Source organism: Mercurialis annua, linkage group LG4, assembly GCF_937616625.2.
Source record: "Mercurialis annua linkage group LG4, ddMerAnnu1.2, whole genome shotgun sequence".
Taxonomy (NCBI): Eukaryota; Viridiplantae; Streptophyta; class Magnoliopsida; order Malpighiales; family Euphorbiaceae; genus Mercurialis; species Mercurialis annua.
Window position 1 is genome coordinate 37,837,640 of NC_065573.1, and position 23,108 is coordinate 37,860,747.

General features: G+C 33.0%; 4 protein-coding genes and 1 pseudogene across 4 annotated transcripts; 3 read left to right on the top strand and 2 right to left on the bottom strand.

Moving 5' to 3' along the window:
- Nucleotides 1–67: 67 nt before the first annotated feature.
- On the top strand, nucleotides 68–5,857 carry LOC126677086 (cullin-1-like). Its single transcript, XM_050371537.2, has 20 exons — nucleotides 68–195; nucleotides 763–904; nucleotides 997–1,096; nucleotides 1,211–1,396; nucleotides 1,556–1,603; nucleotides 1,686–1,889; nucleotides 1,971–2,048; nucleotides 2,471–2,560; nucleotides 2,656–2,736; nucleotides 2,812–2,871; nucleotides 3,176–3,202; nucleotides 3,284–3,370; nucleotides 3,471–3,620; nucleotides 3,750–3,805; nucleotides 3,893–4,013; nucleotides 4,107–4,268; nucleotides 4,375–4,518; nucleotides 4,604–4,822; nucleotides 5,000–5,167; nucleotides 5,461–5,857. Exons 2-20 carry the CDS (start codon nucleotides 777–779, stop codon nucleotides 5,560–5,562), a joined length of 2,211 nt encoding a protein of 736 aa, XP_050227494.1. The 5' UTR covers nucleotides 68–195; nucleotides 763–776; the 3' UTR covers nucleotides 5,563–5,857.
- A 153-nt stretch (nucleotides 5,858–6,010) lies between these two features.
- Nucleotides 6,011–9,066, bottom strand: LOC126677091 (probable protein S-acyltransferase 14). The gene is made up of 7 exons (XM_050371543.2): nucleotides 8,692–9,066; nucleotides 8,102–8,348; nucleotides 7,923–8,014; nucleotides 6,910–7,039; nucleotides 6,725–6,810; nucleotides 6,560–6,625; nucleotides 6,011–6,388 (listed from the first exon to the last, which is right to left on the bottom strand). The coding sequence occupies exons 1-7, from the start codon at nucleotides 8,911–8,913 to the stop codon at nucleotides 6,260–6,262; spliced, it is 972 nt and encodes a 323-aa protein (XP_050227500.1). The 5' UTR covers nucleotides 8,914–9,066; the 3' UTR covers nucleotides 6,011–6,259.
- Nucleotides 9,067–14,618: 5,552 nt separating this feature from the next.
- Nucleotides 14,619–16,424, top strand: LOC126677088 (IRK-interacting protein). The gene is made up of 2 exons (XM_050371539.2): nucleotides 14,619–14,849; nucleotides 14,964–16,424. The coding sequence occupies exons 1-2, from the start codon at nucleotides 14,757–14,759 to the stop codon at nucleotides 16,299–16,301; spliced, it is 1,431 nt and encodes a 476-aa protein (XP_050227496.1). The 5' UTR covers nucleotides 14,619–14,756; the 3' UTR covers nucleotides 16,302–16,424.
- Nucleotides 16,425–18,305: 1,881 nt separating this feature from the next.
- Nucleotides 18,306–20,666, bottom strand: LOC126678673 (UDP-glucuronate 4-epimerase 6-like; annotated as a pseudogene).
- LOC126677094 (eukaryotic translation initiation factor 1A-like) lies at nucleotides 20,119–21,182 on the top strand. The gene is made up of 2 exons (XM_050371547.2): nucleotides 20,119–20,356; nucleotides 20,652–21,182. Exon 2 carries the CDS (start codon nucleotides 20,665–20,667, stop codon nucleotides 21,070–21,072), a length of 408 nt encoding a protein of 135 aa, XP_050227504.1. The 5' UTR covers nucleotides 20,119–20,356; nucleotides 20,652–20,664; the 3' UTR covers nucleotides 21,073–21,182.
- The last annotated feature ends 1,926 nt before the right edge of the window (nucleotides 21,183–23,108 follow it).

Consider the following 23,108-nt stretch of genomic DNA (forward strand, 5'->3'; position numbering starts at 1 on the left):
AATCAACTCTTGATTACAACAATTACTTAATTAAGTCAAACACAATAATTATTTTTGAGCCTTATTTATAAAAACCTAAACCTCACTGCAATTTTCCAAATCAAATTTGCCTTTTCCTATCTATTTTATTTTTCAACAACGAGCGAGAGAGAATTTTTCTTCGGATTTGTTTTGCGTTGTCTCTCACGTTCTATTGTAAGTATATACGTAATCTTAGGGTTTAATTTATCATCCATTTTTATGGATTTTAATGCGTAAATTTGATTTTTGTAGAGACATTATTTGTTAAAATCTGTATGCTCCTCTCGTTTCATGCGATTGTTATCAATGTCGTTTTTTTATTTTATTTTATTATATGCTTTTGCGTTTTCATCCGTGAATGTTATTTAGGGTTTTTTGTTTGTTAATTGTGTTTCTGATTTGATTAGAAATTGTTTTTTTGTATGTTCATCCTAGCTAGGGTTTTGATTATCTTTAATAAGATAATGTAATATCCGGACGCAATATCTATGCTCATTTATTTTCAGTAATATGTTAGCCAGTAAAAACCTTGTGCATAATACAGAATCATCTTTGTTTGTGAAATCAGTTTAACTGTTTCTCTGTGCTCTCCGATTTTTATATTTAATTGCCTGTTTGTCATTTAATAATTTGTTTTTTGTTTTTAACTGTTTAATCATCTAGGTTTAAATTATTAATGGTGTTTGTGAGTGTGGGTTCACCTGCTGCTTTTTAAATTATTATCTTTTATGTTTCCTCCAGGATTTCACGACAGCATGGAGCGCAAGACAATTGATCTGGATCAAGGATGGAATTTTATGCTGACGGGAATTAATAAGCTGAAGAGGATTCTGGAAGGAGGAGAAGAGCAGTTCAGCTCAGAAGAATACATGATGCTATACACGTACTCTTTCTTGTCAGAAACTTAGTGTTATTAATTTATTTCATATGTATTTCTTGTGTTCTTTTGATTCATTCATAGTCCATACACCACAGGACCATATACAATATGTGCACCCAGAAGCCCCCTAATGATTATTCTCAGCAGCTTTATGAGAAGTATCGAGAGGCTTTTGAAGGATATATCCAGGCAACGGTAAGAAGATGGAGCCATTATTAGATTATTTCTTTATGTACATGTGATTTTTATGATGGAGTTTTATTGTGCACTCTCAATAACATCTCTGCGGCATTTTGTTTCTGGAATCAGGTATTGCCTTCTATAAGAGAGAAGCATGACGAGTTTATGCTTATGGAGGTTGTGAAGAGGTGGACTAACCATAAAATTATGGTTAGGTGGTTGTCACGTTTCTTTCACTATCTGGATCGCTACTTTATCGCTCGGAGGTCACTTCCTCCACTTCATGACGTTGGGCTACTTTGCTTCCGTGACCTGGTTTGTTAGATGCCTCGTATTGCTTAATGTTTCCAGTTCTTGTATAAAGAGAACCTAGATTGCTAGTCCTGCACATTAATAATTATCATATGAATGATTACATACCCTCTAATATGAAGACCTGATTATTGCTGCTGTTAAATTATTTTTTTTGTTCAGGTTTATCAGGAAGTGTTTGGTAAAGCTAGAGATGCTATGGTGGTTCTGGTAATTTGATGTACATTTAATTTGTATATTTCCTATTCCAGTTTCTAATAGAAATATTGAGCATTTGTATTCTGTGGAGCAGATTGATAAAGAACGCGAGGGAGAGCAGATTGATAGGGCATTATTGAAGAATGTTTTAGGTATATTTGTTGAGATTGGAATGGGTCAAATGGACCACTATGAACAAGATTTTGAACAAGTCATGCTTGAAGATACTGGTTCTTACTATTCTCGTAAAGCATCAACCTGGATAGTAGAAGATTCTTGTCCAGACTATATGTTGAAGGCGAGTACTTTTCTGTACTCGTATGAATAGTATATATATGGCTAACGCTTTGAAATCCTAACACCTCCAATGAATTTGCAGGCTGAGGAATGCCTGAAGAAGGAGAGGGATAGAGTTTCTCATTATCTGCATTCAAGCAGTGAGTCAAAGCTAGTGGAGGTTAGTGCATTTCATGCTTGTGAGATTGAATTGTGGGCATTGGTCTTTCAATCATTGTCCAGAAAAAATAAAGAAATTATAATCAAAGTCTATTTGGACTTTGTTATATCTACTCTAGTTTCAGTTTTGTAGGATGGCATTTTAATTTGAAGTTAAAGGAATCAGGATTTATATCCTTGTGAGAATGTCACATTGTTTACTCTGCAAATTAAAAGTTGTTCAAGATGAATATTGAATTTGAGCCAGTAGCTGTTTTTGAAGTGATTTGATAGGATGTCTGAAGGTTTCTGGTCAAATTTGGCCCTAGTTGCATTTGAAAAATCTGATTCAAATGCATGCAAAATTTGATTGGAGTCCCTTTTTTTGTATCTGTGGGGGTGATTTGTTCTCATATTTAATTAAGCTTTTTCTTTTGTTTATAGAAAGTTCAACATGAATTATTGGTGGTTTATGCCAATCAACTGCTTGAAAAGGAACATTCTGGGTGTCGTGCGTTGCTTAGTGATGATAAGGTATATGGTACTTGACATTGTATAATCTTTTTGGTTTTTATTTGCTTTTCCATGTGGTATTGCAATAAACTTTCTGGTTTATGTTTGTCTTGCAGGTTGAAGATCTTTCAAGGATGTACAGGCTTTACCATAAAATAACCAAAGGGTTGGAGCCTGTGGCAACTGTTTTCAAGCAGGTTGGTTGGTCTGTACACTTATTGCTATTCTTTCTATTTTGGCTTTTGCTTAGTACTGACACTTCCTTATAACAGCATATCACTGCTGACGGTACAGTACTGGTCCAGCAAGCTGAGGAGGCTGCAAGTAATCAGGTATGTGTTGTGGATTTTCTATTTTAAATATTTGTTTTTTTTATTGCATTTGGTATGTGTTTGTACTCTTGGGTTAATAATTTGCACTTTTGAGAAGCAAAGACCTTAGGGGCGGGTAAAAACTGAGTGATAATTAAGAATTAGAGCTGGTGAATTTTTTTTGTCACTCTTGTTTGGATTATAGGAATTGGAAGTTAGGGAACGTTGCTGCATTATTGCAGAAAAATAGTAGTATATATTCGTTTTTTAACTGCATCTAAATTATTGCTGATGAACTAAGTTGTGAAATTATGTGCTTCTACAGACTGCAAATGGTGGCCTACAGGAACAGGTAAATCTCACAACTTATTCCTTTTAGGTATGTGGGAGTAACTGTTGGTGCAAATAATTCATTTAGTAGTGTGGTTTTCAGGTTCTTATCAGAAAGATTATTGAGCTTCATGACAAGTATATGACATATGTGAACGATTGTTTCCAAAATCACACGCTGTTCCATAAGGTGTGTTGTTTGTATTGTAGTTGTTATTTTGGCTTCCTAAATGTGGTCTTATTAAATTGTCTCAAGTCTTTTTCCTTCATCCTTTTTTAATGTTCAATAGGCAATGAAAGAGGCTTTCGAGATATTTTGTAATAAAACAGTCGCCGGCAGTTCAAGTGCAGAACTACTTGCAACGTTCTGTGATAATATCCTTAAGAAGGGTGGAAGTGAGAAACTGAGCGATGAGGCCATAGAAGAAACACTGGAGAAGGTGGCTTATCCAAGTTCCCTTGCATAAACCTTTTTGTGTTTAGATGGCCTTCTAGTGTTATTAGAACTGTGGAAGTTATTTTTCTTATTACTAACATTGATTTTTCTGTTATGTGGTTGAGTTTTGCAGGTAGTGAAGTTGCTGGCATATATTAGTGACAAGGACCTTTTTGCTGAATTTTACAGGTAAATTGTATTTCTTACTGAATATTGTTTTCTTTTGTTCTGCACTTATATTTCCAGCACATTTGTTGATTTTCTTGCTGTTGGCAGGAAGAAGCTAGCTCGTCGTCTTCTTTTTGACCGAAGTGCTAATGATGATCATGAAAGGAGTATACTGACAAAATTAAAGCAACAGTGTGGTGGACAGTTCACTTCAAAAATGGAAGGAATGGTGAGCCAATCAGGGTGGTTGATCACTTTTATTATATATCAATGAAATTTTTATTTTTATTTTTATTTTTATTTTTGAACCTCTTCTTTTTAGGTCACTGATTTGACATTGGCAAGGGAAAACCAGACAAGCTTTGAGCAATATCTCAGTGATAATTCGAATGCAAATCCTGGGATTGATTTGTCGGTCACTGTTCTTACAACTGGATTCTGGCCAAGTTATAAATCCTCTGATCTAAACCTTCCTGCAGAGATGGTTAGCTTCTGTCTTGTAGTAATTTTATATCTGTTGCTGTAATAATGTGAAGTTGATGTGAAAAATATATGGTGATTCTTTCCCCCTAATTTTTTGGAATGTGCAGGTTAGGGGTGTTGAAGTTTTCAAGGAGTTCTATGACCAAAAGAGCAAGCACCGAAAGCTTACATGGATATACTCATTGGGGTCTTGTCACCTGACTGGCAAGTTTGATCCAAAACCTATTGAGTTGATTGTATCAACTTACCAGGTATGACTTGCTGAATTGTTGAGGAACTAGTTAATTACTGAAGTGAGGTGTTTGATTCTTAGTTTGATACTGGTGTCCATTACAGGCTGCTCTTCTTCTGCTTTTTAACACTTCAGACAGACTCAGTTATTCTGAGATTATGGCTCAGTTAAATTTGACACACGATGATGTGGTTAGATTGCTTCATTCTTTGTCTTGTGCCAAATATAAGATCCTTATTAAGGAGCCAAATACAAAGAGTGTTACGCCGACCGACAGCTTCGAATTTAACCACAAATTCACCGACAGAATGAGGAGAATCAAGGTACCTTTAGCATTATTATTTCCCATAATGCAGAGTCATATGTAAATTCTTGTATGTCTTTGTTGTTGATCGTTATGGCTGCTGGTCTTTTTACTGTTTTAATGAACATACACAATGATACAGACATTTGAAATATATACCTTTGCTTAACAAAACAATTAATTATCTTATTTACAGATTCCTCTCCCCGTGGTCGATGAAAGAAAGAAAGTCGTTGAAGATGTTGATAAAGATAGGAGATATGCAATTGATGCTGCCATTGTTCGCATAATGAAGAGTAGGAAAGTTTTGGGCCATCAACAATTAGTCTCAGAGTGTGTTGAGCAGTTGAGTCGCATGTTCAAGGTATGAACTATATTCTTCCTGATTTTAAATACATATATGCCAAAAAGTTTGGAGTAGGTGAATTACGTCTACTGACATCTAAGGTTATTTGGGGTACATTTCTGGTCGAGTATGACTTTCCAGTTTTGAAGATCCCAAATAACCCCCATCCCGAATGATTTGTTGCAATAGTCATCAGAACCTGTATGAAAGACAAATAAGTTCTAATGGAGCCTAAATCATTGCATATTTCTTTGTTTTTCTTCATAATATATATTTTGTTAATGCGTGTTGATGATGAACTGGAATTGCAGCCGGATATCAAGGCGATTAAGAAGCGAATGGAAGATTTGATCACTCGAGACTACTTGGAGAGGGACAAAGAGAATCCTAATGTGTTTCGGTACTTGGCTTGATTTTCAAGCGCTCTGGAGTTACAAAGTAGCAGTACAGTTCCGAGCCTTCTTATGTTGAAATGAAATGTTTTTGCTCTAATTAGAAGACAGTATAGTACATTGATTACCCAATTTGCGGTTTGCTGTGTAAATAATGTAGCTGCAGTGCCTTGATTAGTAATACTAAAAGTCTATATCATAATTTTTTTTGACTGTATTGAGGATATTAATCATCCTCACCAACTACTTTGGGGAAAAACTAACAGGAATTTTTTATTTTCTAATGGGTTATAAAAACTCTCGATTTATTTTTTTATTCTCGACTTCAGATGATTTAATTTGTTAGGTTTGAAACCCATTTTCACAATACATGATTCTCCTCTTCGACCAAATTAGAATTAAAACTACCAAACTAGTTGAAGCTATAATAAATTTGCGATGGGTAGTCGGTTATTTAATACAATAGAACTGAATTTAATGGAAATATTTAAAATTCTTAAGAATGATCAACTAGGATTAGTTCAAAATTATGTAGACAGCATTGATTTGGGTATTTGAAATGTAAGTGAAGTTTTTGAACACAAAGCAAAATTTCATATATATATATATATATAATATATATCTACAGAAATGTGTGGACTGCCCATGAATAATTGGTAAGAAGGGTAACGAAACAGAATGATACTCTGATACAGTCTGTGTCAGGCGCCGCATACAATTAGCGCTGCTGAAGCTCATCCAGATCAGGTCTTGTTGGATATTCAAAACCCTGGAGGACTGACATGCGTTTCAAATCATCTTCTGAATAAGCAGGGACGAACCAGTATCTCTTGTCCATCCCGAATACCTGATATAGAAAATGATAATTGATGATAAACATAATATTTCACGTTATCGAGCTTGAACAGGCATATATTGTGAATGAGCCAGGTTGCAGTTTCTAATTTGGCGAGACTCGATTGATGCGGAAAATAAACATAATTCAACAAAACTTAAACTGAAATGAAAAATATCCAACCTGTTGAAAGTTTTTCTTTCGACCAAGATCGTACCGCCATTTAGGATCAGTTTTCTTCTCGTATGCCTGAAATTGAGACAATTGAGCAACCAATAAATTTTTAGGAGACAAAGGCCTTTTATTACAATATAGACAGAAAGAACATCGATAGAACGATGGCATCACCTCAATGGTGCTAGTATTGGATAGTACTAGTGACATGTGCATAATGAGGAAGCCGATTACGCTCAATGCGAAGGATAAGTTCAATACTTCAAATAATTGGATAATAACAATAAGGATAGGATTAGAATCTGTAAATATGTATATTAAAAAAAATTGAGAATTTCATCATCCCTAAGGATCCCCACCAAATGTGATAAAAGTGGCAACTAGAGTTCCTGCTGTTTCTGTAACTTCCGCTTCACTGTCGGTGAAAAATGCTACAAACAGTCGTAATAACGATACAGTGACAAGAGTTGTCTCAAGAAATGTGTAAAACTGCAAAATAAAAACAGAAGAAAATTGTCAGTTTCTCTTTCCCATATATGTGTAGTCGGCAGTGAGATTTAAGAAAAGGATGATTGAAGAAGAATTCTATTAAATTACTACAGTGCACATGTTAGGAGACCGAGTAAAATTGCTGTTGTCTGAACCAGAAAACGAGAATTTTCCTAAATTTATATTAATTAGTCTTAAAGAATCTAAATGGCCCAGAGCTTATAGGCAGTGCAAATTCCAACTCAAATGTATCTAGTCAACATAAGGCAATTCATCATTGATTCAAAAAGGAAATCAATTTACATATTATCTTCTAGACATTATAAACGAGCAAAGGGTCATCACAGTCACTGAACTTGTGCATGAGGATCAAATAACTCACACTTAACAATTTTAATCAATTAGGGACAGTACTCTATAGTTTGAGGCCAATAAACCCCCAAATTGTACAAAATGAACGCGTTCGCAAACTGGCAAACTGCAATGAGTCATTGACCTACTTTGGGTGCTAATTGACCTAAAATTAGAGAATATGGTCTCATTGATTAAAATTGCTAAGTGTGAGTTAATTGTCCCCGACTCACAAATTCAGGGACTGCAATGACCATTTGTTCATTAATAAACTTCTAAAAACAGCCATATGCTGGTCAAAGAAAAGATAGCTGGTTTTCAGCTGACATGCATGACGATAGCCGAATTCAGCTAATTTAGAAAAACACAGTACATATGCATCTAAATTCTATGTTTCAGACTTAGGTCTATTAATTACTTTGCACGATTCAATCAATCAAACAGTATGAAGTGCCCATCTAGATCAAATCATTTATCTACATCGCATTAGCTTCTATATCTGCTATCAAGTTTTGGATAACAGTTGATATACCAAGAAAAGAAGGAAATACTTGTAGTTTAATGCCCCAACGCAATTGACGACCCAAACACAATGATGGTCCATTTTTAATATACATCTCCCACCTGAAATCAAATAGTAACGTTAAAAATAATGAAAAAGGGGGCAAAGCAACAGGCTTTCTTTAACAGAATTTCGTCTAAAGAACTTACAAACAGAACAGTGATGGCTTCGAGGTGGTTTAAATTGGTCGCACTTTCGACAAAAACGCATTGTTTGGTTATCCGGCCTACCAAGCACAGAAAAAGGGTTTAAACCTAAATTTGCTTCACCATGTTCTAATCCCACCAGTGGATCTGCCTCACCTCTCTCCACATCTACTGATGGCCTCCAATTGGGTGGGACGCCACCTGGATCCGTAATAACAGTAGCAAAGTAGCTCCATAATAGCATCACCAACTACATATTCAACAAAACAAAGTTCCGCGTAACGGATTTGCTTACTTTTTACCAGCAGATTTCTAAGTGAACTTCTATCATTTTCTCCAAGAGACTTAAATGATTCAGAAGATAATTAGGCTAAACATATTTGTTTATCATTCTATTTCTTTGCATTCTACTAATCATAAGTGAAACTGTAATTTGCATAATTTTAAGCATATTTGTTCATCATTTTACTTTTTTTATTTTTCAAACAAGTTCAATTTTTTTTAAAGCAATTAAAAAACAGACTTCATCAACATTTACAAACAATATTAAAGAAAATATATTAAAAGAACAGCCAAAAAAATAAAGAGCTCACCAAAAAATGGAATAAGAGCAAGACGACGAAGGAAGTAAAAGAATCAAGGCCGCCGTGAAAGAGAGCTGGGCCATAATCATCTATAACGACAACAAAATAAGTGACCCCAATTATTCCGATGACCAATACCATCATTATAGATCCCAACGCACGTAAAGCTGTGCAAAATTTGAACACGTTCCATGCCATTACACCTCCACCTCCACCTCCTGATTTTTGCATAATTGAACAGGAATAACTGGATTTTACTGTAAAGACCAGATGCTAAGAAATGGGTTTCAATTGAATTTTGGTTTTGAATTGGAATTCGAGATGAAGATGGTTGATGCAAGACTTATTAATTGCTTGCTGGTCCTTTTTTGTCTGTTTCATTTTTTAATGAGTAAAATTGTTATTTTATTCAAATAAAGTGACTAAAGAAGAAGATGATTATGGAAAGGCCCATTTTGAAGGCCCAATTGGATACTAGGTTCTTCATGGGTGTACCCAAATCCATAATCATTCACCAAATCCATAATGATTATGGAAAGGCCCATTTTGTTATATTTTTGCTTCGATTTGGCTTTTTAAATTGTGGTATAGGCACGATGGTTTCTTGGTATTATAAAATCAATGACGGTGGATGCACTAGGACTACAATAGTAATAGAAGAGTTGTTGATTTCAGACATCATCGTTAACTTTTGAAGAAGATTGCGAGGTCTTTATAAATGCAACAGATTCCTTCAAATTTAATGAGGATGCTGGAGTAGTTTTAGTTGATATATTTGATCTAATTTTTTCGATTTGCGAAAATTAGATTTTAATTGGGTAGTCCATTTGATGGCTAAAAAGTCCTTGCGGATAACTGCTTTGCAGTTCTCATTATTTTATCTTGGAATGGTTTACTCATTAGTGTTGAGCAGTCATTTTCTATTTGTATTTATATCTTTCTTCATTTAATGAAGTTTAATCTTTGACAAAAAAAAGTAAAAACAACAAATTACTATGATATCTCTGTATATGTCATAATTTACATTTTAGTCTCTATTTTTTGAAAATCAAACAATATACTTTTCCACTTTTGTTTCCGTTAAAATTTAGTCCTTACGTTTATTTTTTGTGTTAGTTAACGAACTAAATTTAAAAAAATATCAAAATAAAAACAATATGTGATCCCTTATTTTTATTTCTGTCAATAATTTAATTCTTTGTGTTTAAAAATTAATTTATCTTTAAGTCTTTTAACTCAGTTGACTAACAACATTTTCAGAGAGACTAAACTGTTGACGAAAATAAAAATAAGCGACCGTATCATTTGATTTTCTAATAGGATAAACTAAAATATGAATTATGACATATGTGATGGCCTTCTTAAAAAACAAACCTTCGTCTGTCTGGAAGGTCGTTTTTGTTGTTGAAAGTATCAATTAGATCCCTAATTTAAGTTGTTTAACAATAAAAGACCTTTGAGGGATTAATCTGAATTAAATTGCAAATATTAAAATTATTTTTTAATCTTTTTCTTAATAATTCTGACTCCATTAACTATCATATTTAATGAAAAAAATTATTTGTCCTATTTTAAAATTTAAAAGGTTTAATTGTTCAGTTTTGAAACAACAAGAGTTTAATTGGTGTCTAAATAAAGTTAAGTGATTATATGTATTATTAAAAAAAATCTGACAATTTTTTCATACCTTTCAAGTTTTTAAAAGAATTTTCTAATTGAAAAATATGTAATAACAATTTGTGAAAACAACTCGAAACGTTTTTGATAAAAGTTTATAAGTATAGGATTGATCATGGATTCGATTGTAGGATGTGAAATTGGTAATCCATGAAAGGCAAGAGAGACAAAAGTAAAAGAAGAAGGGCAATGGCAATGGCAATGGCAATGGCAATGGTAAATAGTAAATAGTAAATAGTAAATGCACGTGAATTGTGATCCCATCCCATAGATACTACAGAGTTGCGCAGGTCAGCGGCTAAGACTGGGGTGGCAAGAATTGACAGAGAGGACCACAAATTCTGAATTTGCAATTCAAAAGAATTGTCTCATTTATTAACTTCACATGCATCTCCTTCATTTAATTTGAGTAGTTGTGCATTTTAGATTTGCCTTTAATGCTCACAACTTCTTTAGTACATTATTCACACTACTGCCTTTAATCATATCCCTTTCTTTTAACTCTATCCACTCAAACCTATGAGTTATACCTCAAATGTTACACGCGTTTGACAGCAATCTGTTAGGTCGTGGGATTAATTTCTCCCATAAGCGCTTCTATTTGTTTTAATTATATAAAAAAAAAATCCAGTTAAATTATTCTACATTTCTACATATAGTTGAGGTATTATAGAAATTGAGCGCGAATGCTTAAATCTATCAATGTTTTCTGTTTGGATATGAAGTTTCATTTTTTATAAATAAATATATATTTAAATTGTTTTATCTATAAATGTCTCGTTCCTATATTTGTATTTGTGCTACATAAATTATAAGCAGTGGAAGAATTACTAAGGACTTAGGGTAGGCTTTAGTCTGGACTAATTTCGGAAATTTTCAAAAAAATGAAGTGTAGTTTATAGTTAATTCAGAGTTAAAGGAATGTTAAATCCGAGCCGCCGAGAGATCAGAAATGGACTGATAAACTGAAAAAATTTCTTTTATATACTTGATTCGTCAAAATATATGGACATCATCAATCAAATACTAAAATATCGATTTTTTTTTTGAAGTAAGATCTTCTCAAGTTCATTTGAATAAGAGAGATCAGATTGAATAAATTTACATTTATTGTAAATAAAAAGTGTAGGAGAATTTTTTAGATAAACTCAGTACACCACGTTATTTGTATACTAAACCTATCACATTATAACACGTCATTAAAATAATGGCACTATCATAATATTACTATTTAACAGTTTTGAATAGTAAAATTACAATAGTGCCACTATTTTATGACGTGTCATAATGTGATAGGTTAATACACGGATAGCGTAATAGACTGAGTATATCTACAAATTAAAAATCTAAGAGACTCTAATACCAATATAGGTACGAATTTTTCCTTATTTTTTTGTTGGTAAAAGTAAGATATTATTAATACTGCAAATTTATATTGTTACAATGAGTTTACCAGCTAAAGTTAATAAAAGATAATGATTGACCCCTAATAAGAAGGATATACGGATTTAGGGGTCAATACTAAACTGTAAAATTTAGGGGTCAATACTAAACTGTACTATTTTTAAAGAGCAACTATCTACTTCCAATTTCTTATATTTTGGTAATTATATTTTAATTTTATCATTAATGAGAGGTTGAGAAATGAACTCGAACAAAAAAAGATCGACTATGTAACCGACGAAAAAAAATATACACCTTAATTCTTAGATATTCCATCTATTTAAAAGTGTATATTTATTTTTAAAATAAAATATATAATTTGATCTTAAGAATATTCAATTCCGTTGTCCACATAAGCAGAAACTTACGAAAATCATTTATAAAATTAAAGTCAAGTTGTTAAAATATAGTGGTATTATAATTGTCTACACGGGTTTGGTCGTGGTCTAGCCCTCAGTCATTTAAGCGTGACAGTTGCCGGTTCAATTCCCGGCTACGCCCTTTTCAATTAATGAAGTAGTTGAGATTTGACTGTTGTCCATTATAATCTGGATTTGCTAGGTACATGTGTGATTTGCCGATAATCCACCTCTCGGAGTTGGACAACGAACTCGGGTTTCAGCTCGTAAGAGCTAAGAAGCACGGAAACTTCAATAAAGTTGCGTTTCCCGTTTCGGAAACGTTTCGGAAACCGGAAACTTTTGGACACCCGTACGAAACGTTTTGGGCCGTTTCTGTAAATAATAAAAATTAAAATTTGTAAAAAAAATTAAAATTATTATCCACAAATAAAAAAATCTACCTAATTATTCATAAATTTTACATTCGCATTGCACACAATACAACAAATATATTATTTGTGTGGAATTGTATTATATTTTTTTATATATTAATAAAATTTTAAATATTTAGTATATTAAATTGAATTATTTTGTTAATTATTATAAATATTTAAATAATATTTTTATAAATATATCCCGAAATTTTTGTTATTTACACGTTTCCCCCACGTTTCGTATCCTTCATTTTGAAAAACTTTCGTTTCCCCGTGTCCGTTTCGTATCGTTTCCGTTTCCCGTTTCCGTTTCCGTGCTACTTAGCGTAAGAGTGAGTCCTCGTTACCAAAATATATACTAATATAAAATTTTAAAATTCACAATTGTTGCGTAAGAACATTATATTTCTAATTTAGTAAAGGCAAGATTTTTTAACCCGAAATTTAGAGGCATGATGAATACTTACATGCAGGTGTGTACATAATCAAGAAATGCAGAATTTTCTGACTTGGAAATAGAATGGCACCATTTCTCATGCATTCTTCATTTAATTGAAAGCATTTCTTATATTGTATACATTAATTAGCTTTAGCAATAAAAACTCGGTGTATTTGAAGAAAAAGCAGGTCCCATATCCCATGAAATTAAACTGCAAGCAATTTATTATTGTCATTTTCTCAGGAAAATTCCATTTTTCTGTCTTTCTGGGTGTATGTATTTACTTGGGAAGAAGAGAAATTTAGTTGTCTCTGACCCACCAGAGCTGACCTTTGCTTGCTATGGAGATTTTAGCTAAATTCCATTATTCTCCATCAAATAAAACAACCTCAAATTGTTTTTTTCCTGCTTGTTTCATTCTCAACGGCAATTTCTTCTTAAATTTACCGTCTATGTGATTGAGGTGGTCCTGTACTATTGTTTATATATAGCTCCTATTCATTTTTTTGTTGCAATTTCGCATCACACTATTAGAAAACAATGATTTACCAACGAATTTATTAACGGATGTTAGTCTGTTGGTAATTTCCACAATCGGCAGCGGATTTCACTATGGATATACTAAAAAGAACTGTTAATTAACAAAAGATGATAGAATTTTGAAGGATTTGTGACGGATTTTTGAAAATAAATGACGAAATTATTCGCCAATGTTCATACATAGAATTAGTAACATGCATATGCTTGTAAGACCTTAATTAGTAGTATGATTTAAAAGTTTAACTTAAGCTGTAAGAATTTGGTTATCTATCACTATATGCAATTGAATGCTGCTTAAATTATTGGACATGTTTCCTCAATTAGGAGACTAGTATTCAAACACTAGTTTTGGATGTGAAATTATTATTTTACGATTTTCAAAATTCTATACTTTTCCCTCTAGTTAACTCTGATGCCAAATTAATTTTTCAGGCTACTTGGGTAATTATTATGATTATATTGATGAGCCACCGGGTTCAACTCAAAATTCTAAAAATTGTAATAACTTAGTCATTCTTCTTTATATATTTCTTATCCGAAATTTCATCATCTAGCCGAATTGTTGACATTAGAATGAGCACAATATATGACAAAACACATTTATAAGCTAAGAACGAAACTCACAATCGTGAACCACATACTACAATCAATTTAAAATTCTAAAAATAATGAGTTAGTCAATCATTTTTACTATACGTTGTTTATTATACTTCTATTTTTTCAACACTAGCATCACACTTGATATTCAATAAATATAAATTATTTTCGCTTCGGCACATGGTTAGGGAAAAAAACGTTACTAATAATCTAGCTAAAACGAGCTGCAAAAAGGGTAAGAATATAAGAAATTTTAAATGATTAAATCATCTAAAAATTTCTTACAAAGAAGGTTTGAATTGACATATTCAAGAATTGCAAAAAAAAGGACCTGCGCATTTATTATATCCAAGAACTAAAAATGGTCACAAAAATCTAACCACTTAATGTACTGTTCAATATAACAGTGAGCAGTAACACATAAATGGCCCGCCTGTAATTCACCACCATCATTACAACCCGACGAACTTCTAACCTAAGAAAGTGAAAGAAAACGAAAAGAGACTGAAACCGGACACCATTCATAATTATCTCTTCATTTCACATTTTCAAAAATCTTCACACATATAATATACTCTACACATAACTCCAATTTGCTTCAAAATGGCTTCTTTTTCTTCTCCTTCTTCTTCCTCTAAATCTCCTTCTTCTCCTCCTTCTCTGTTTCTTTCCCATCAGTCCCCTCATTTCACTCCTGTAAGTAAATCAAACCCCCTGTTTGTTTCTCGAGAAAAAAATAGAGTTCATGTTTTGTATTTTCTTTAAAAAAAATTCAAGATTCCTGCTAATTTTTCGTTTTCTTGATAACAGATTCAAGAATGTGAAGGTGAAGAACAAGAATATGAAATACGGATTAAAGCTAAGACAGTAACACCAAAGCCAACTCCAGTTCACCAGCCAACACCTCTCCATGTCAAAAACAGCAAGATCAAGAAACGCCATGGAAGTTGCAGCGGATTAGACGACCAAGAAGAAGAAGATGGTTCTGTTTCTTGTAATAAATGTCGTCCGAACTCCAGAGAAAAAATCTCTGTTGTTCCTTTAGATAACAGCAACGGTTTAAACAAATCTTTTATTGCAAGCCCTAATGGAATCTTCAAGTCTATCTTCGCTTCTTTAACAAGAAAGAGTCCGAAATCTACAGATTCGTCAGCTTCAAGAGATCAGCAATGGAAGATTGCCATAGCTGAGCTGTCTCATAAGCTGATTCAAGCGACAAGAAAGAGAGACGAAGCAGTTCTTGAATCTTCCAGGCTAAAATACTCCATGTCTGAACTTGAAAAGAAGCTCAACAAGCTCGAAGTTTACTGTCATAATTTAAAGTCAGGACTCGACGAGTGTAGCAGTAACTCTCCGTTTCGAAACGGAAAAGCTTTAAATTTCAATCATGGTTTGATGGGCAGTGTTAATGATGAAGTGATCGAGCATTTCTTGGTTTCAGTATCTGAAGCAAGATCGTCAGTCAGGTTCTTGAGCAGGTCACTCACAGGGCAATTACGTCATATGGGTGGCAAAATATTTGAAAAAATATCAACTCTGCTACAACCTTATGAACTCAAGATTTCATTTTCTAAGAATCCTAAAAGTATTTCTTTCTACCTTGAGGCCTTGCTGAATAAAACATTCTTTGAAGATTTTGAATCGGTTGGGTTCCAAAAGAGTGGAGTGAATCAAATACTGAACCCAATTGAAAAATGTGAAGCAAATTATGGGTCTTTTAGTAAATTAAAAGAGTTGACATGGGAACAAGTGTTGAATAAAGGAACAAGGCATTTCAGTGAAGATTTCAGTAAATTTTGTGACAGAAAAATGAATGAAATTGTGGCAATGTTGGGGTGGAATAGAGCATGGCCTGAGCCACTTTTACAAGCATTCTTTGGTGCTTCTAAAAATGTATGGTTGGTTCATCTTTTGGCCAACTCGGTACATCCCGGTTTGCCCATCTTTAGGGTGGATAAGTGGGTTCGGTTTGACTCGGTTTACATGGAAGATATGGGTGGAGACAGAGCTAAGAAGCTGGTCCCAACAATAGTTAGAATAATGGTTGCACCAGGGTTCTATGTTTATGGCAATGTGGTCAAGTGCAAGGTGCTTTGCAGGTACTATAATCATATTAGTAATGAAAAAGGTTTGATTAGTTCTCCTTAAGTCAAATCTTATTCTATTAGTTTTTACTTTTTGTAACACTTTTTTTTTTTGGCTTTTATATGGAATTGAATTGTCAATTTAGTATTTTTGGGTCAAAGTAAGAAATTGGCATTTTTCTGATTAGTGTTTTGTTTTATTGAAGGTTTTGTCAATTTTCATTGTCATCTTTACTTAAAAATGCTTCTTGGGAATTGAATTTTTATTCAAACCAGATGATAGATAAGTGTTTGCCATGAGCCCTAATTCCTAAATTTATGGATGGAACAAAAAAAGCACCCATGTGGCTGAAATACTTTGTCTTGTGACCATCTTTGGATTTTTCATATTAGCCTTTCCATGGGTGGCCATTCTGCCAACTCATAATCTTTAGGTCTGGCTAAAAAGTCCAGCTCAAAGTTTGTTTTCAGCAAGAACTTACTATATCTTCTTCTTAAAGAGGATGGAAATAGTATTTTTTTCATAAAAATAGTTATAAATATAAAAATTCGAAACTTTTCAGAACTTTTTTAGAAATATAAAGTTATAAACATTTGAAACATGCGATTAGATAAATCTATATGCGCTATAGATAAGATAGTAAAACTAGACGGCACATAACAATCTACAATAAATTCTACGGCATCCACTTAATTTCAACACTTTGTCACGCCCATGACACTCATTTTTATTGGAATTCCCTAAATCTTATGAAATAACTACAAAAATGAAAATGCTAGAACAAGAAGAGACAAAATTATCGAATGTTTTAATTTTTAGAAGCGTTTTTTGAAATAAAATTATATTGGTGAATAATAAGATCCAATGCTTGTAGAATGTAGCTAAATGTCTGTTTGCTTTGGTTCTCAAATTGAATCATTGAATTTGTGTCTCGCCTTTTCTAACATGTTTCTAATTTGGTTGAAAATCTTGTCTGTTGATCTTGTGGACAAGGATTATTTATCCATGTTCATTCTCTCAACTCCCACAACTTCAACAAGAAAAAAACTGCTAATTACTTTGAAGCAGTGGCTAATTGTTCATTTCAGGACCGGCTTGTGTTTTTCTGCTGCCAAGCAGGCAGAAACTTTTCTAGCTAAAACATCAAGGATTGGAGATAAAAAGTAGGTGTTTATCCATAAAAAATCAATGACTTTTACATGAAATTTCATTTTAATCACGACTTTTAAAAGTTGACATTTAAAGACACAACCTTTCATTTTATTTCAAATCTATCAGCAAAGTAAAATTCGGTGTCTTTTCTCGACTAAAAATTACGAATCTTGCATACTCTAATTGAAAAATAATAATATTTGGTGTCGATTTATAGTTTGGGTCTTTCATTAATGGTTTAATAAAAAATTAGTCAATAAAAACATACTCAAATGATAAATTTAAAAAAAATATGAAAAATCATAGTTTTATGTGTCAATTTTAAAAAGTCGTGATTAAAATAAAATGTTATATAAAGATCATGATTTTTTTATGGAATTAATCCTTTAAATTATTATTTTTTTGTTTATTATGAATTACAATTCAACCCTTCGCCCCTTTTCAATTGCACCCTCGTTACAAAATTATTAATTTTGTCTAAATTAGAATTTTTCATTTTCAATTGTATCCTGAAAGTACTAATTAAATTATCCTGCAAAAAAGTTTAAATCAATATTTTATATTTTAATCCATATTCTAAATAGTTCTCAATATTAAAATTTTAAGAGATTTTTTTACAAATACCGGAAAAAATGAAAATATTTACAAAAATACAACCTCAAAGTTTTGTTTACAAACAATATCATCTTTTTAAAAGTATTTACAAAAATACAGTTTTTCTGTATACAAAAATATGATTTTGTATACAGAAAAATGAATTTGTATATATTCAGCACAAAATTCGTATATAAAATCAGATAATATACATATACATTTTTATTGTATATAGTTTGTATATAATCTGTATATATTCCGTATATAATACGAATTATATACGTTTTAAAAAAAATTAGATCTGAAAATAAAAATTTCAAATCAAAAAAACGGAGGAGATGAGGATGAAGAACGGAAAATCAAAAAACAAACTGAGAAATCGTATGCAATAAATTTTAGATCTACAAATAAAACAACAACAAAATAATAGATCTATATATACAAAAACTAGATCTATACAAATAAATATGATCTCATAAGAGTTCATATCTGATTAAAAATAAAAAGAACAACAGTGGCATGGAGGAGCGACGGCGGCATGGAGCAGCGGCGGCGGCGGCATGGAGCGATGTAAGGGATGACAGCGGCTTCTCACGGTGGCAGCAACCTTTCGATGACGGCGGCTGGCGGCAAGCAATGGTGGTAGTGGATTGATAGTGGTGGTGGAGTTAATGGAGAAAGAGAGAAAATAAAATTAGGATTTGGGTGAAGAAGATGAAGAAAAGAGAAAAATGGAATTGTTGTTAATAAAAGAAATAAAGTTGTATTTTTAAGAATATAAAAAACACTCTTATAAAGAGAAAGTATAAGATAGTATGTTTGTAAATATTTTATCTTATTATGTCATAGAGTGTAAATATTCCAAATTTTAAGAGTAAAACCACTTTTTCTAAAAAATAAAATTGAGAGGACTTTTCCTAAATTTTTAAATATTAATATTTTAACACATATATCAATCCGCCTAATTTTTTTCGGATGAATTCAAAAGACAATTTCTATACTGATTTTCCTAAATTATTTTCCGACGGACCTAAAAAAAAATTCTGTCTCCGGCCGCTACCGGTTCACCCAAAATTTTTTCAAATGCCAAAAAAAATTTCCCGCCCAAAAATAAAAATATATTTTAATTTTTTTTTTCGTCTGAGACCCAAAAATAAAAATATATGGTGATCACTATTATTATCAGTTTCCTTTTTTACCCTTGTTTGAATGCCATAATATCCAACATACCACTTGACAAATTTTCTCAATCCAGTGCTCAAATCTGTTGATGGCGTTTACCAAAAATCTCTAAATGCCAAACTGACATTGGCATGAGTAAATGGAACATCCCCATTTCTTGGCATCTTGATCACATATTTCTTGGCTTTTGTATTCAGCAAATTTTCCAAAATTGACACCAATTTTCCGACAGGAACCGGCAATGTATTTCCAAGGTTGTACACTCTTAATTGAGCTGGCCCTTTCTTATTCCCGCCGTGTCCAAAGCTCCGATGCATCCTTTTACCATGTCGGGTCTTCCCCATGGGCTGTACACTGTGAAGAAACGTAACCCGGTTAGGGATAACCCGGAGATGTGATTGTAAGTATGGGCTATTTCTTCGCTGGCTTTCTTGGCGGCGGCGTATAAACTAGCGGGCTAATATGTTTTATCGTCCTCGGAGAAGGGTACTTGAGTATTTAACCCGTAAACGGAGCTCGACGAATCCCACACTATCGCCGTTGCTGTTTTGCATTTTTGGCTACTTCAAGGAGATTGACGAAGCCGACAATTTTTGAATTAATGTTTGTAACAGATCCTCGTTAACGAGGATCTGTTGTAGAACAAATCACGTTCGTTCGTTTTCTTAGATGAAAAAATTTTAAAAAAATTTATATTTTTCATTTTGTCGGAACTTTTTTTGGCTTTGTGGTTGCGGAGGTGAATATTTTTTTAATATCGGACAAAAAAATTAGGAGAACCGATAGCAGTCAAAATTTGAAATATAAAAAAATAATCGATTTAAAATTTTAAATTAATTTTATATTTAAAAATTATTTATATTTTTAAAAATTATTTAATGATATTCTTAATTGATTTATGTTTAATGTGACATTTGTTAACATTTAAAATTTAGGGAAGATGGTTTAATTGTTAAAATTTTAACTTGGAGGACTATTTAGAATATGTTTTAAAATATAAAATATTGAATCAAACTTTTGTCCAGGGAAAAGAGCGGGGAGGGTTTTAGAAGGATTAGCTATAAAAAGCTAGCTAGGGCTCAGCTTTGACATTTTTGCAAAGAATCAGCTTATTAATTTTATTTTCCACAAGCTTCCTCTCTCTTTGATTTCTCAGTCTACGTAGCTCTTTAATCAGTTTAAGCCTTAAGGTAATCTATCAATTTTTAATTGTTTTTTTGTCCATCTTTGCTTATTTTCTTTCACGGTCTTATTTTCGTTTTCTGTTCTTGAATTGGGTTTTTATTTCGTTTTGTGTCTTATTAGTCTGTCGATCTAGTTTTTTTCTTTGTTTTGCTGGATTAATCGGTACCTCGATTTTTTGAAGCTAATTGAACCTTAAATTTGACCTAAAGTACCAAGTTTTTGTGTGTGGGTGCGTCTGTTTTGTACCTTGGCAATTAGGGTTTCAATTCACAAATTTTAATAACTGGTTTGTTTTTGCAGAAGTATTTGAACCATGCCGAAGAATAAGGGAAAGGGAGGAAAGAATACGAAGAGAGGAAAGAACGAAGCAGACGACGAGAAACGTGAGCTTGTGTTTAAGAAAGATGGACAAGAGTATGCTCGAGTGCTTCGTATGCTCGGAAACGGACGATGTGAAGCCATGTGTATTGATGGCACTATGCGTCTATGCCACATCCGTGGTACGATGCACAAGAAGGTTTGGATTGCAGCCGGCGATATAATTCTCGTCGGGTTGCGTGACTTCCAGGATGACAAAGCTGATGTTATCTGGAAGTATAGGCCGGATGAAGCTAGGCCTCTCAAGGTTTATGGTGAACTTCCGGCTCGTCTTGGCGAGGAGGATGATGGTCCCGGTGATCATTATATTGAGTTTGAGGATGAAGATAGCGATAAAACCTAGAGCTTTAAAACTGACTATTCTCTTTTTGTTTTTTTATGTTAATTTATCATGTGAGATGGTTCATGAGAGTTTATAATATTTTACTTGAGTTTGTGATTGATAAATTGGTTTATTGAGATGGTGATCTGGTTGTCTCTCATGTATTACTTGTTATTACTTTTAGCCCTATCATGTCTTTTTATGGATTTAAAGCGTAATTCAAAAAGTATTTTTTCCAAAAAGATACTAATAGTTCTTATAGACATATTTTATAAACTTTAATTTTAAAATATCATTTTATATATTTATGTATTCTTATTTTTCCTACTTAAATAAAATTTAAATATTTATTTTATATTTTTAATTTTTTTTTTATATATATATATATATATATATATATATATATATATATATATATATATATATATATATATATATATATATATATAAAGAGAGAGAGAGATGGTTTTAGGTATATTTTTGTGATGAGAGAACTCCCGACAGAACCCGACCACTCTTTAAAGACGGAGGCCGACCATCTGGATAAAATTTAGGAGAGGTTAGTCTCGACATCTCGCCGCCTGAACCTCCCACTTAATATGGATTTTTATAACATTTTATCACAAATGCTTCGAATAATTCTCATTTTGTGGAATAAGTGATTCGAATATAGGTTTTCATATCTCATACTCACCGTCCACACACTTGTGATAAATTAAGCCAGCCTGGACAATTATATTGTTTTTAGGTATTTTGTTTTGTATATTTAAAAAATAATTATATTTTCTATAGTATCAACATATTTGCTTGTCTGTTCCATGCAATTTAAGGTGGTGTTGACAATTCACTACTAGAAAACAGTAAATTAGCGACCGAAGTTTGCGACGGACAATATTTCCGTCGCTAATTTTCCATTTTTGCGACGGAATCCACGACGGACTAATAATCCGTCGCAATTTCGTCTAATTTCTTGGCGGGAGTGTGCCCGCCATTTTTGCGACGGCAATACCGTCGCTAAATGGTCGCTAAAATGGCGGGAGCTGATGGCGCCAATTATTTTTGGCCAAAATTTGCGACGGATTGTGAAATCCGTCGCTAAATTGTCAAAATTAGCGACGGAAACTTGTATCCGTCGCTAATGTCGAGAGGAACTAAAATGCAGCGTTTTGGTAACTTAATTTCGCGACGGAAACTTAATTTCCGTCGCGAAATTAGTTACCAAAACGCTGCGTATCATTTATCTCGCAATTAGCGACGGAATTTACCGTCCGTCGCTAATAGCCAGATAAATAAAACGCAGCGCCTTTCTTTCTTCCTTCATCAGTTACCTCTTTTACCCTAAACCAAAAAACGCAGCCCCTTAGCTTTTCCCCTGCCGTCCGACGCCGCCCTCTTTCCCTGCCGTCCGACGCCGTCTTCTTTCCCCGGACGGTGCTGCCGCTGCCTTCTTTCCCCGAACGGTGCTGCGCCGCTGCTTCTTCCTTTCTCTCCGGCCGGTGGTGCCGCTGCTCTCTGGATCACCGCCTCTCCCCTCCGGTTTGCCGCCGCTCCTCTCTCCCATCATTTGGTTATTTTTCTAATTTTTAGGTTTAGTTTACCATTTATTTTAATTTTTTTGAAAAAACATTACAGTGGCTTCCGTGGTTCCTCCGCCGCTGCCGCCTTGGTGCTTTTGTTGCCGCTGCCGTTCGTCGCCGTCCTCCTTCACCCCTGATTCCAGTTTCCAGTTAACGGTTAGTACTGTTTTACATTTTATTTTTAATTAATTGTTAATTTATATTAATAATTAGGTTAATATGTATAAGTTAGGTTAGTTGATTAATTAGGTTAATTGTTAAGTTAGGTTAGTTGGTTAATTAGGTTAATTGTTAAGTTAGGTTAGTTGATTAATTAGGTTAATTGTTAAGTTAATTTATTAAATTAGGATTATATTATAATTTGGGTTAATTAATTAATTAGTTGTTTAATTAAATTATTAGATTAATAATTAGGTTAACTATTAGTTTATTAACTAATTAGATTAATTTTTTGTTTAATTAGGTTAAATTGTTAAGTTG

Coding starts and splice junctions, on each gene's coding strand:
- LOC126677086 (XM_050371537.2), top strand. CDS start 777: ATGGAGCGCAAGACAATTGATCTGGATCAAGGATGGAATTTTATGCTG. Junction 2,737..2,811: donor TGGCAACTGTTTTCAAGCAG/GTTGGTTGGTCT, acceptor TCCTTATAACAG/CATATCACTGCTGACGGTAC. Junction 4,014..4,106: donor CTTCAAAAATGGAAGGAATG/GTGAGCCAATCA, acceptor TCTTCTTTTTAG/GTCACTGATTTGACATTGGC.
- LOC126677091 (XM_050371543.2), bottom strand. CDS start 8,913: ATGCAAAAATCAGGAGGTGGAGGTGGAGGTGTAATGGCATGGAACGTG. Junction 7,040..7,922: donor AGTATTTCCTTCTTTTCTTG/GTATATCAACTG, acceptor TTTATTTTGCAG/TTTTACACATTTCTTGAGAC. Junction 6,389..6,559: donor GAAAGAAAAACTTTCAACAG/GTTGGATATTTT, acceptor TTTCTATATCAG/GTATTCGGGATGGACAAGAG.
- LOC126677088 (XM_050371539.2), top strand. CDS start 14,757: ATGGCTTCTTTTTCTTCTCCTTCTTCTTCCTCTAAATCTCCTTCTTCT. Junction 14,850..14,963: donor AGTCCCCTCATTTCACTCCT/GTAAGTAAATCA, acceptor TCTTGATAACAG/ATTCAAGAATGTGAAGGTGA.
- LOC126677094 (XM_050371547.2), top strand. CDS start 20,665: ATGCCGAAGAATAAGGGAAAGGGAGGAAAGAATACGAAGAGAGGAAAG.